Source organism: Hippocampus guttulatus, chromosome 9, assembly GCF_054856545.1.
Source record: "Hippocampus guttulatus isolate MCC_2025c chromosome 9, RoL_Hgut_1.0, whole genome shotgun sequence".
NCBI lineage: Eukaryota > Metazoa > Chordata > Actinopteri > Syngnathiformes > Syngnathidae > Hippocampus > Hippocampus guttulatus.
In genome coordinates this window covers 14891836-14903832 of record NC_141269.1, presented here as the reverse complement: position 1 = coordinate 14903832, position 11997 = coordinate 14891836, and the positions used below count along the sequence as shown (strand labels likewise).

Sequence of the window (11997 nt, the reverse complement as noted above, 5' to 3'; positions counted from 1 at the left end):
TACAATCTTTTGCAAGATTGTGAATTCTGGTCCATCCCTTTAGTAAATTAGCATTACAAAGCACAAGTTTCAAAGAAGATGGAGGGTGATTTGTTAAAAAAATGTTGAAAAAAATCATACTTGCTACAACAAAGAAGAAACCACATATTTGGTTGAATTCCAACTTTAAAATTTCCACACACAAATTTTTCAAACCATATAATGTACGAAAATTCATTCCAAACTGAAACTGTTTCCATCTTAAAACTTTGGCAAACTATATAAGGGATTTTTGAAGTAACATTTTAACATTCATAAATAACATTGACATTTTAAAGAACCATTTAGACCTACTACTGTAGAACAGAAGACAAATTGAATAAAGAAACTCATCGTTTTAAGACGGCTGACTGACAAGAAACGGAGAAAGAACAGGAAGATATTTATGTGAGCATTTCATATGTTTGGCTGCAGATTTTCAGTATGTAATATTTGAGAAATGTACTCAACATTGATTGTGAAATAGAAAAATATACGACTTCAGCACAAAAGCAACTTTACATGTAATTGTATTAGGCAGCCCTATGTAAGTAGTATCTGGTTCTATGGTTAACATCACACATTTTCATTACAGCATGTGTTGACATTCCAGACAAAAAAAAAATCCCCTACACAAAGCAGCAAAACGTTTGTTTGAATTCCAAATTGTAATTGGGAATGAGTTGAGGAGCACAAGACTGGAGTTTCTGTTTTCATCCAGTGTACCCTTCGTCATTACTAGTCGCTACTGTTTTGACCACCGAGACGTTACGCCACATACTGCTGCGCATCTGTGCCACTTTGAGGAAGAAACTGCGAAAGTAAAATTAATGTTCGGACTGCAACCAACACTTAAAACAGGAGCATCGTCGCGCAGAGTTATAAACATGCAGAGCCCGTTAACATCGATGAAAAATACACTCAGCCGAGGCATCAGGACACAGTTTCAATTATATTTATTTGATCTGTTAGAATGTGCTCAAAGCAGAGAAACAAACACTTGTTCTTGTTTTTTCTTCTGAAACATTACAAAAAGACAGTTTGGTTTGCCATGAAAATCCACGAGGGCATTATTCATAATGCAAACCGTACATGTTGTTGATCATAGCAAGAGGTGTGTGAGAATGAGGCGCCACACAATAATACTGTATCATTTTCCACATATTTACAAGGGAATGGCTTACATGTCAAGAGGAAAATATCGTAAATGAGAAGAGTGTCTAATGTGCATTCTTAGGTGGGCTGGCAGCAGACGATAAAAGTGAGCAATAAGATGGAAGAGGTTTTTAATGTGTCTGACTTTGGTGGGGTTGGTGGAAAACATAAAAATCCATCCGAGAGTCAATGAAGGAGGACAGACTTGAGCAGAGAGGATCGGTCCCGCTGCCAAAATTCAGGCTTTCGCCACACAAACACACATGCATGCACACGTGGGCACACACATACACACACGCAGGCACACGCAGCACGTGGGCGGACACACACACACACACGCACAATGAGTGGCAGTGGGGATTAACACCCCTCATCAATATTGTTCCACGCTATACACTTTCATTTTCCCCTTCCTCCTCCATTAGAACCATTTTTTCACACACTCAGCGGGAGCCTCCGTGCATGTCCATCTGCCGCAGCAGGGAGGCAGTGATCCATGTATTGTTTCAGACTCAAGAGATACTGTAGTTGCAGAGAGATGCCCCGCAAAGAGATGACTTACTGGACCCGCTGCGGCAAAGGAGCCTCACATTCAACAGATTTCTCACACATTTAAAAAAAAAAAAAAAGCCACACATCCTGGTGAAAGGTTGCCACTTCATTCTCAGTGTACGGGCAGGCAGAAACCTCCCACTGAGGCAGATATATAATTTACATACAAGAGCTTTCATGGATCGATTTTTTTTGTGAGTGGCTCATTTTTTTTCTTCTTTTCGTTTTGACACTGTAACAGTAAGAAAGGAGCCCCTTCGTCCCATTGGTCCTCATATTGAGTGAAACATTTCAAAGGTAAAAAAAACAAAACAGATTAAGGGCCGTAGAAGACAGATGCCCTCTTGTTTTATGGATATTTTTTGGAGATTGTCAAGTTTTTGACAATTACGTTCAAAGATCATGTGAATGAAGCGTGTCAATAAACCCTTTGTCTCCTGAGCAGTTCATCCAGGTGGGACTGTTGTGCGGCGCGTGCATCACAGTGACTGTTATGAGTCTGTTTATTGTATTTCAATGAAGGGAGCGTAAATCAACGTGAGTGGTTTGGTCGGAGCAAATATTTGAGTGTATAAAGCTGCCTGGCATTTCGTGAAAGCTTCGACTGTGAACAAAAGCGGAGCAGCTTCCTGCACCTTTTGTTCAGGCCTTTGATCCGTTTCCATGCCTTCATTTCGAGTACAATCCCTGACAGTAAAAGGTGGAAATAGTTCCCCCGGCCAACACTTTACTCTGCAACTCAGATCCGCTTAAATGGTAATCTGGCGCCCAAAATGTCCATAAACGCCCTTCAGAAAGAGCCTTTCCATGACTTACAGAGAATCTTCTGGAAAGCTCTGCGAAAGTCTTGGTTGAAGATGGTGTAGATGACCGGATTTAATGAGCTGTTGCAGTAGCCGATCCAAAAGAAGAACTTGAACAGAGTCTCAGGGATCTTGCACATCTCCCTGCAGATTCCGTACAGGCTGTAGGAGAAGAAAAAGGGGAACCAGCACAAAACAAAAACCCCCATGACCACAGCCAGGACGAACGTAAAACGTTTTTCTCGGGCTGCGGACACTTTCTTCCTGTTGACTGTGCTTCTGCGTTTGCGGCGAGATGAGAACAGCTCCATGGACTTGGAACTGGCGCACGATTTCCTGCTGGAGAATTTCGAGGCGGAGCTGCTTTTCCTGCTGGACTTGCGGTCCTTTCGCTCATCCTGGTGATGTTTGGATGAGGCGGAGTTTTTCTTGGGCTTCTCGTCTGATGAACTGCTGTCTTCAAAATCATCGTGGTGGTCGACGTGTGGATTTTTAGACGTGTTTGTCATGGAAGTGCTCGCCGTGTGCTCCTTGCAATGGCCATTTTCACATTCTTTCTCTTTAACGCTCTCGCCCCTTTCAGACTTAAAGGAACCGGCTTTGTCCGTCGTGTCTGTTCGACCGTTCTCCTGCGGCGAATCCACGTCCCTTTTCTTCTCTGACATGGTTCTGGTCCTCGTCTTTGCCACTTGGTATATCCGAATGTAGACCAGAATCATGATGACGCAGGGGGCAAAGAAGGACCCAATGCTGGAGTAGAGGATGTACCAGGTCTCATCATTGATAATACACTGGGGGGTGGTCTCATTGTTGCTCCTATCCATTGATATCAGAGGTGGGAAGGAGATAACAGCCGAGATCAACCACACCACCACAATCATCCCTTTGACTCTTTTTGGCGTTCTCTTCAAGTTGTACTCTACCGCCTGTGTCACTGACCAGTAGCGGTCCAAACTAATGGCACAGAGATGCACAATGGAGGAGGTGCAGAATAAGACATCCAGAGCCAAGTAGATGTCACACCAAATCTTACCAAAAAGCCAGTAGCCCATAAGTTCATTCGCCAGAGAAAACGGCATGACCAGGGTGGCCACCAGTATGTCTGCAGTCGCCAGAGACACCAGAAACAGATTCTGGGGTGGCTTGAGGGCTCTGCTCGTTAAAACGGCGATAACAACCAAGACATTGCCCACGATTGTAAACAGGATTAGAAAACTGACAAGTCCAGCTAGACTCCAGATGGCGAGAGGGGTGTACTTGCTCTGAGAGGTGTTGTTAGTGGAAACGTTGTCTGTCTCCATTCCTTCCTCTAAAGCGGAGAAATTCAAGAAATCCATGCTGGCGTATAGTTGATCTCTCCTAAAAAGTCACATGCATTATGTGAAGCAATGTCACATTATGACTTGACAATAAAAAAACATATCCACCATGTCTTTTTCCTTCTCTTTCCACTGGCTCATCTTCCACATCATGCAAGTCTCTTCTTAGTTGGAGGTGCTGATCAAAGTGTAAATTCCAAATGCGCGCAGGATGCTCCGCAGCTCAGTGGCCGCGGTGAGAAAGCGGACACCCCTCTGAGCACGTCCTCTATCCTCCTGGCTGCTCCTGCATCTCTCCTCCTTCTCTCTCCTCCCCTCCTCCTCTTTCCCTCGCTCCCCCGCGGAACGTTTGAGGCTGAGAGGGCGCAAAACAACCACGTGTCAATTTTTTTTATTTTTTTTTAAATTACGTCGGGAAAGGAGTGACGCTCTCCACCCCGGAGATGAGATGAGCACAGTAATGGGAGAGAAATCTGAAAACAACACTTCCTTTCATCTCACGAATGTCTTTCGTGCAAAATTGTTGATTATATGAACGCATGCTGCTGTCGCTGAGGAGGCGCATTTGCGCCAATACTCAGGTTGAAGTCCTGGTAAGGAGTGTGGCATTCTTCTGACTGTCAGCATTCACTCCACAAAGGAGATCACATTGCTGTCCAGACGCACAGGAAGAAGCGCAGCTCTCTCCTTCTGCTTGCACACTGGAGGTCACACTTGTAACAACGATCCACATGTGAAAGAGCGCTCACCAACATAAAGATAACACTGACTTTATTGTATAGCTGCAATGAAGTCAGGTACAGGTCATTTCTGTGAATGATAGTTCATAGAGATATAATGTATCGTTGCATCAAATCCTTTAATGAGCCAAGGCATGTGTTTTCATGTTTTAAATGTCACATTTGAAAAAAAAAAGATTAATTAAAGCAAAAGTATTGGTGTCCTAAGACTTTTGCAGAATACTGTGTCAGTGCTTCCCAACCACTGAGCCGTGCCATTGAAGATCATCGGGTGTGCCATGGGAAATTATTCAATTTAACTTGTAACTATTATCTATTTTTATTGACCACAAATAATGTATCTTTGTTCTTCTATCCATGCCAGCAACATATAGTGAGAGGCGGAACAATAGCAGGAGTTACCATGAAAAAATATTGATTTTTGTTTGGTGTTGTGTCATGAGAGCTTTCTCATATAAATTATGTTGGTAAACACTGGGCCATATACTATAGTTCATATACTTTTCTTTTGATGGCGGCGCGGGCACCCGCAGCGGCTCCTCTTGTTATACGTTGTCTTGAGAGGGAAGAAATTTCATCTGTGCTGTATGTTGCACATTCGGCACATTTGACAATAAAGTTGTACTTGATGCTTGATATAGTTGGAAACAAGAATTGGGACAACTGTGCCGAGATGATTGAAGGATGCAGACATGACGGAAAGTACAGTGAGCCACTACGCTGCTCTGGCGAAAAGCAAACACATGAGACACGACCGAAGTCTCAGTGCTCGTATATACTGTACTGTACCAAAATACTCATACAAGCTTCACGCAATGCACATGCTTCTAACTGTTGCCATTCAATGTTTTCTGGTGACATTTTGGTTCATCTGGAAGAAGTATATGCCTTAAAACGGCAACTCCTCCCCTCCAGGTTGGCATTGTAGCTGCAAAAATCACACTCAATCGAAACAGAAAAAAAAGGTTGGTGCTGCACTGTAAATTTACTTTAGGTGAAAGTAAAGAAATGACATTTGATCCTGAATATAAATTAGAAGGTTCACATGAAGCATACTACTATTTTTCAACAATTTTGATTCAAAAACAACACGTTAAACTTTTTTTCAGTGTACAATGTGTCATGCCTTTTGTCTATGGTATTGTCGAAGATACGTCAGAATAAATGCCGACATTCTTGTAAACAGCCAGATTATTTTGCAAATGACAATGAGCAAAGGTCACCGTTGTATAACTTTACTCCCTAGAGACTGCTGACCATTTTGGTAAGACGGGTCAAAGACACATTGTATGACTGATTAATCACATACAATAATTACAACGGAGTACTCTGCCAAAACGCTTATCGACAATTGAAGGCCAACGTTATTTTCAGTCAGACTGAGCACAGAGAGAGAGTGTCGCGCTCCAAAACTGCAGGACTACTGCCTCGAGTTAATCATTTTTGGCAAATTTGCTCCTGTTTTTGACTGGCACGATGTCGAAATTAAAATACAGTACACATGCTTACATATGACCTCCAGTTTGCACCACTGACCGGTGTCACGAAATAACTTTTAATTATAGTATAAACAAACTATTCATCAATCCATTTTCTGAACCGCTTGTAAAGACCCTGAAGAATTGTTTCCCCAGAGAGAGTAAAATATGATCTGTCATCACTCTCCAAAGTAACTTGTTCTTTGAAGAAGCAATAACCATTTATTTGATGACAAAGTATTTAATCAAAACACACTACAAACAACTGTTGTGAGAAAGATTTTTAAATTTACAATAATGTGCACTGAAGGGTGAGAATAAATCTAATGTGATTATGGCTTTCCACGAATACACCTTGTATTATGAAAGCGAATTTAAACGACTTTGTGTTGCATCTTAAGCCGCTGATTTTGACTCGCGTGCATCGATCAAATTTGTTGAAAATATACCTAATTGTCAGTCATCTGCTCAAAACATTACATTTATAACTTCCGAGGTTGTTGGTGTTAATTCCAAACAAAGTAACATTGGTGGCGTTTCCTCAACAGCGCATCAATTTCAGTAGGAAAACTGCTGCCCAATTTCAGCAGGGAAACATTTATGCGTTTCACGAGATTAAGCGCTCTTCAATTCTTCCACCCCAGACTTCCAAGCATGCCTACAGCCCACCATTGCTTGATTACCGTTCTGTAGTGTGTCTCAGCACTTGCGTTTATAGAGTCCGTGGACACTAACGTATTGATTCACGTGTACTCTTGCTTGTCCACGGAATCATATTTTCCAACACTCTTCTTCCATTAATTGGTGGCATGTTTACCTCCTGGTGATTGTGTTCATGAGAAGATTACTGGATGAAATGGAAACAATTCTGATATGTATATTCAGCTGGTGGGGTTATCTGTCCCATCATGTGCACTAAATGGGAACAGCTGCAACTGCACATTGATACAGAATCAACCATCTGTGTTCCCCTGTCCAGAGGGTAAAAAAAAAAAAAAAATACACCACTGGCAGGTTTTGAACCACGATGACAGCTTCATTATATCTTGCCATTTATCAGACATGTTCACTCCACTGGGAGGAGGAAGCCTTTCACCAAAAGACAATGCCGCGTCTTGTCATTTTACAGTGTTGGCGACTCTATTAAGATGGCAAACAAAATCTTCCTGAAAGTAGATGTGGGCAATGTGAAGACCGGAGCACTGACATCGTGTCTTTGTTAAAACAATTACTTTTGTGTCAGATTTATTTACTCTCGCATTTCCTTGAAGGCATTCACATCCTCGAAGTTTCACTGGATATCAATGTGCTTATTTATTCATGTGCGTTTGTGCCCCATGAGGGCACACATGCATGCACACTACAAACGATTAGAGCAAAACCTAAATGTCCCCATCTGTCTTTCACCCCTCACGGCCTGTGCTCGATTTGTCTTTGTCCTCCTAATGCTTTTTCTGCAACACACACTGCCAGTCATCCAGTGGACATAATATAATCTCGAATTGTTCCAGATGAAAGCCACCGCGAAGCAGTCGAAAAGTTGACGTGCGAGCTTGTTTTTCCCCTCGACTCAATGTTCCCGTTAACCTCCCTCAGCTCTCTGAGGTGGGCCTGCGCCTGGAGAACTGTTGCCTGGCATTAGGTTGCCCGGGCCAGTGCGTTTATTGACCACGTCTCGCAGCTAAATACCTGTCATTAATCACCGACTGCTCAGCCGTATACTGAATTAAATAGCAGGCGGCGTTACAAGAAAGTCTTAATTGATCCTCTTCATAGCTTTGAGATGTGATGAGAAGGGCGAAAGAGGTCTTGGTTCATCATCCTGGGAAAGAAAGCGAGGACCCAATCCCCAAAACACCCTGCTCGTTCACATGCGGCCTGTTTAAATCCAACTAAGGCTGGAGTGATGCTGCCGGTCAGCGTTGGGTGCACTCTAAGCTGATTTTGAGCAGACAGACAAGCCTTATTATAATCATTCACTCCTGGCCCGGGGCCACTGCTCTGTCCATATAATTGGGACCACAGTGAGTGATCTTGGCTATGACTGGGCTCTTTTGCGAACATTGTGACCTGCTATGATCGAATAAACTGGTCCTTTCGGCAAACCAGAAGCCACTTTTGGGGTTGGAGACACTCTCGATGAATCTCTTTTAAGAGCATTTATCAACATTGGTCCTTTAAAAACTTTTCACATACAGTATTACACTTTATACCGTTTATTGCTCATTTGTAATCTGGTCCGATAAAGGCTGTTGTACAAAGCAAAATGCTCCATTGCTCCTCTTGACTTTATGCACTGAAGAACTGCGGAGCACCGACTTCTATGAAGGGTAGGGATGCTATGCAATTCCACGCGATGATTTCAACTATGCTTCAAAACACAATTGTTCAAATAGAACTGGCCTTTATCACACACATTATTGCAAAATGTCCAATTCTTGCTCACATTTAGTTCAAATAAAAGTGTAAAAACGTTGTCTAGTGTTAAACTTCAGTCTAAGTGAACCATTTAAAGTTTTGTGTCTTCTTTTAGGTTGATAAAGACTCACTAGAGCACTGAAATGGACTTTTTAGGTTTATAGTATATGCACATTGGAGGAATGCTGCTGCAGCTGCTGAGGCAGAATTAGCTTTCAGCTGCTATAGTGACGAGTTGAGCAGAACGAAAGCGGCTTATTGCCATCCAGACTTGGGGCTCCGTGGCTTGGACGCTTACCGCCGCACATGCAGTCGGGTACCTCCAACTGACAGAAGGTGCACTTCAGCTTCACGTAGGCTGCTCATCTGTTACTCTTTTAAATCACGGAAAGGCTAATCGTTTTGATATATTTTCAGATGGTGTAGTGAGCTTAAGTAGAGATGTCCGCATACATATTGGGGCCGATTGATCCCCGTTATTTTGACGTTATTAGCGATGAATTTAGAATGATTTGCAAATAGTCCCCATCACGACTCCCACCAAGATATGGAGGGAGGGGAGGGGAGCGTGGCCATATTGTTCATTTCCAAAGGCTGTTTCTAATGCCATTAATTATTTACTGCTTTCCCCAACACAAATTGATAAAATTGATCATGTGAGCTAATATATATTGTATATATAGCTGATATTGTATAATGACTTTGTTAGTGAAAAATGGACCATCCGGTGATCCCTTTAAGATCCATTAGAAACATTCCTCAGCAGCATCCTCAATCATTTACACCTAAAATACAGCATCCAAGTAAGGACATTCATTGATCATTCGTGGAACTGATTCTTATGTCTGACAAATATGGCTGCAGGCAACAGAGAGGCTGACGAATCAGTCCCAACAGCTCTGTAGCCAAAGAATAGCACGGCGTATACGAAGATCACCTCCTACTGTGGAGCACCAATGAAAACGACGCTGTTTTAGATTACTGAAATTATGTTTGAATAGTTATGTGATTTTTGGGGACAAAGGATGTAATGGCTGAGAAAAAAACTTACTTATTAATTCCATAACTTTCTTGACATTTGATTTCGGAAAAGGAGCTTTATTGCGTACTCAACACTAAACTGTAAAAAGTTAACTAAAGTGAACTATTTTGGAACGTGGGATAAATAAGTGCTAACAAAGACTGTCCCGCTAATGAATTAGGGCTCTTGTCAGCAACATAAGCCTCCACATATTGTACTCTCTTGTAGTTTTCATTGGCCCTCCACAATAGGGTGTATCGTGGCTGCTATTGACATTGACAAATCGCCATGCTTCTTCAGCAGACAACTACTGTGTAGATAATGCAACTAACAGTTCAGCAAAGCAACATCCAGCCCAGAGGAGTTTCTATCATCCCCTTCCACAACAGTGGTATCTTTTTCTTCTCGCCTTTCTAACCTTGTCAAGTCCAGCAAAACGCCCTGTAAGCACTTTAGTCTTCTTTGGAAAGCAGAGACTCCCGTTCTGTTTGATTTCGTACCAAAATCTTTGATTTTGTTCAGTAAGCTTCTTCAGCTATTGTATAACTTTGTGTCAATGAGGTTACAAGTGCGACTCAAGGGCAGGGAGTTCTATTGTTGCCTCTATTTTCAGTCGAGGTTATCTTTCGCAACCATAGGCTGTTGCTAACGTTGGTCTATGAGGCTACACATCACATGTTTCTGTCGTCAAGGAGGATACATTTTCAGGTGACAGAACATCAGTGACTTTCTTTTGCAGATCAGGAATTTATTTCAGAAGTACATTACAGAAATATTTGGATTGTTTTTTTTTTCTTTTTTCTTTTCCTGACCTCCTTGGCCCCGCTCACAGATGGTGAAGTCCATGGGAAGGAGGGCCCCACGTTGCCACTTTGGAGTGTACGAGGCTGAGCACCATGGATGCAGGCCCGGCCATCAGGCGCTCGCCTATGAGCCTCACCTCCATGAGAGGGGGTCCCGGGGACTGGCGTCCGGGCAAGGGAAATCGAGGCCCAAAGCTTTCAGTCTCCACAGGTGGTCTCTTCGCCGTCCTTTTTCTGGTCCCTCACCTAGGATCTGTTTGCCAGAGGCAAAAAACTCCCAACAACTTAGCACCTAGGATCAGTGCACTACACAAACACCTCAACCATGATCAGGTGACAGCTCAGGATCATGGCGTATTGTTTCAGCTTTTTGATATCTTTTGGCCGACAGATTCTATTATCGGGATTTCTTGACTGAATAGGTTTAGGATTAATCAAATTCGGGTGTGGTGATGAACATGAACTTTGCAAAAAAATTGATTAGCCACAGGTAATTCATGATTGACAAGGTGGGCAAGTACTTTTTCCACACATGCCCTCATGGCTCTGAATCCTTTTTTTTCCTTTTCACAGGACTGGATATGTTATGCCCTTTTTATTTGGTTGGGAGCATGGAGATTTTTCTAATCTAAATTAAATGCCTTGGCTCTATAAAGTTTGGGAAACCATTCTAGCAGACCATACATAAAACAAACAGTTACGACATCCAACTGTCATGCACTTCACTTTAAGCATAATGCTTGGCAGCTACAGTATGTAGCAGCATCAGCCGGTTAAGTAAAACACCAGTGGGGAGCACTTGACCGTCCAATCACTTACTGTTATCTGCACCATATGCAGCAAGGCCGAACTTCACCGAAGCCTTCACTACGAGAGATGACAAAATGCGCACTGTAAACAATAAAAGCACCAGAGAGGCAGGAATACAGAAGAGGGTATTGAGGCAGGATGGCAATAAATGGAACGGTTCAGACACCACAGAAAATAGAAATCGAATGGAGGCTTCCTTGACTGGATGATCATATGGCTACCACTAACACCTTTTACTTTCCAGTACATTTGCAGCAGAGGCAATTGCTCTAAGACTGCAAGGTAAGCTCAGCTTCCCCTAAAATGTCAAAAATAAGTGATCAAATATATGTGTGTCCATACAATTGTGTGTACATGTCATTGACTAAATATGCGCTACAAGGCGCTCAACTTTTGTTCCGAATCAGCTTCTTAAGACTGGTTACGACGCAAGTCTCTTCTCATTCATTCCCGCAGCTTCACTGTGCTTTAAACTGTGTGGACGCTGAGCGTCTACAGTGTGGACGCTGGGCGTCGAGACAGTTCAGAGCCCGTTGTCCCAATGCATTGAAACGAGACGAGTCATTGGATAAATGCTGGTTTTGTCCCGCCCATCGGACGCTCAGCGTCTCTGGGAGTCTATGGACAGTGAGCGTGTATCAGCGGGCCCGGATGCTCAGCTTTTCTGCATCATGATTGGATGATCTGTCTGAGGCTGAATCTCTTTTTGATTGACAGCGAAATGAGCCAATCATCGATCTTTTGGTGTCGGCACCCATGAGAGCATTTTTCAATTCTCATTCTCTTCTGAGTTGAACTGGAGACTTCTTCATTTTAGCACACTCTCTTTGTTGAAAGCGACTAGCGACAAATTAATCTTTTATTTCTGGTGGGTTTTATT

General features: G+C 42.7%; 1 protein-coding gene across 1 annotated transcript; it reads right to left on the bottom strand.

The window, feature by feature from the left end:
* Positions 1–486: 486 nt before the first annotated feature.
* On the bottom strand, positions 487–4122 carry adra2c (adrenoceptor alpha 2C). Its single transcript, XM_086121135.1, has one exon. It carries the CDS (start codon positions 3863–3865, stop codon positions 2516–2518), a length of 1350 nt encoding a protein of 449 aa, XP_085977261.1. The 5' UTR covers positions 3866–4122; the 3' UTR covers positions 487–2515.
* Between the last annotated feature and the right edge of the window lie 7875 nt (positions 4123–11997).

Excerpts from the sequence above, each read along its gene's own strand:
- adra2c (XM_086121135.1), bottom strand. The coding sequence starts at position 3,865 with ATGGATTTCTTGAATTTCTCCGCTTTAGAGGAAGGAATGGAGACAGAC.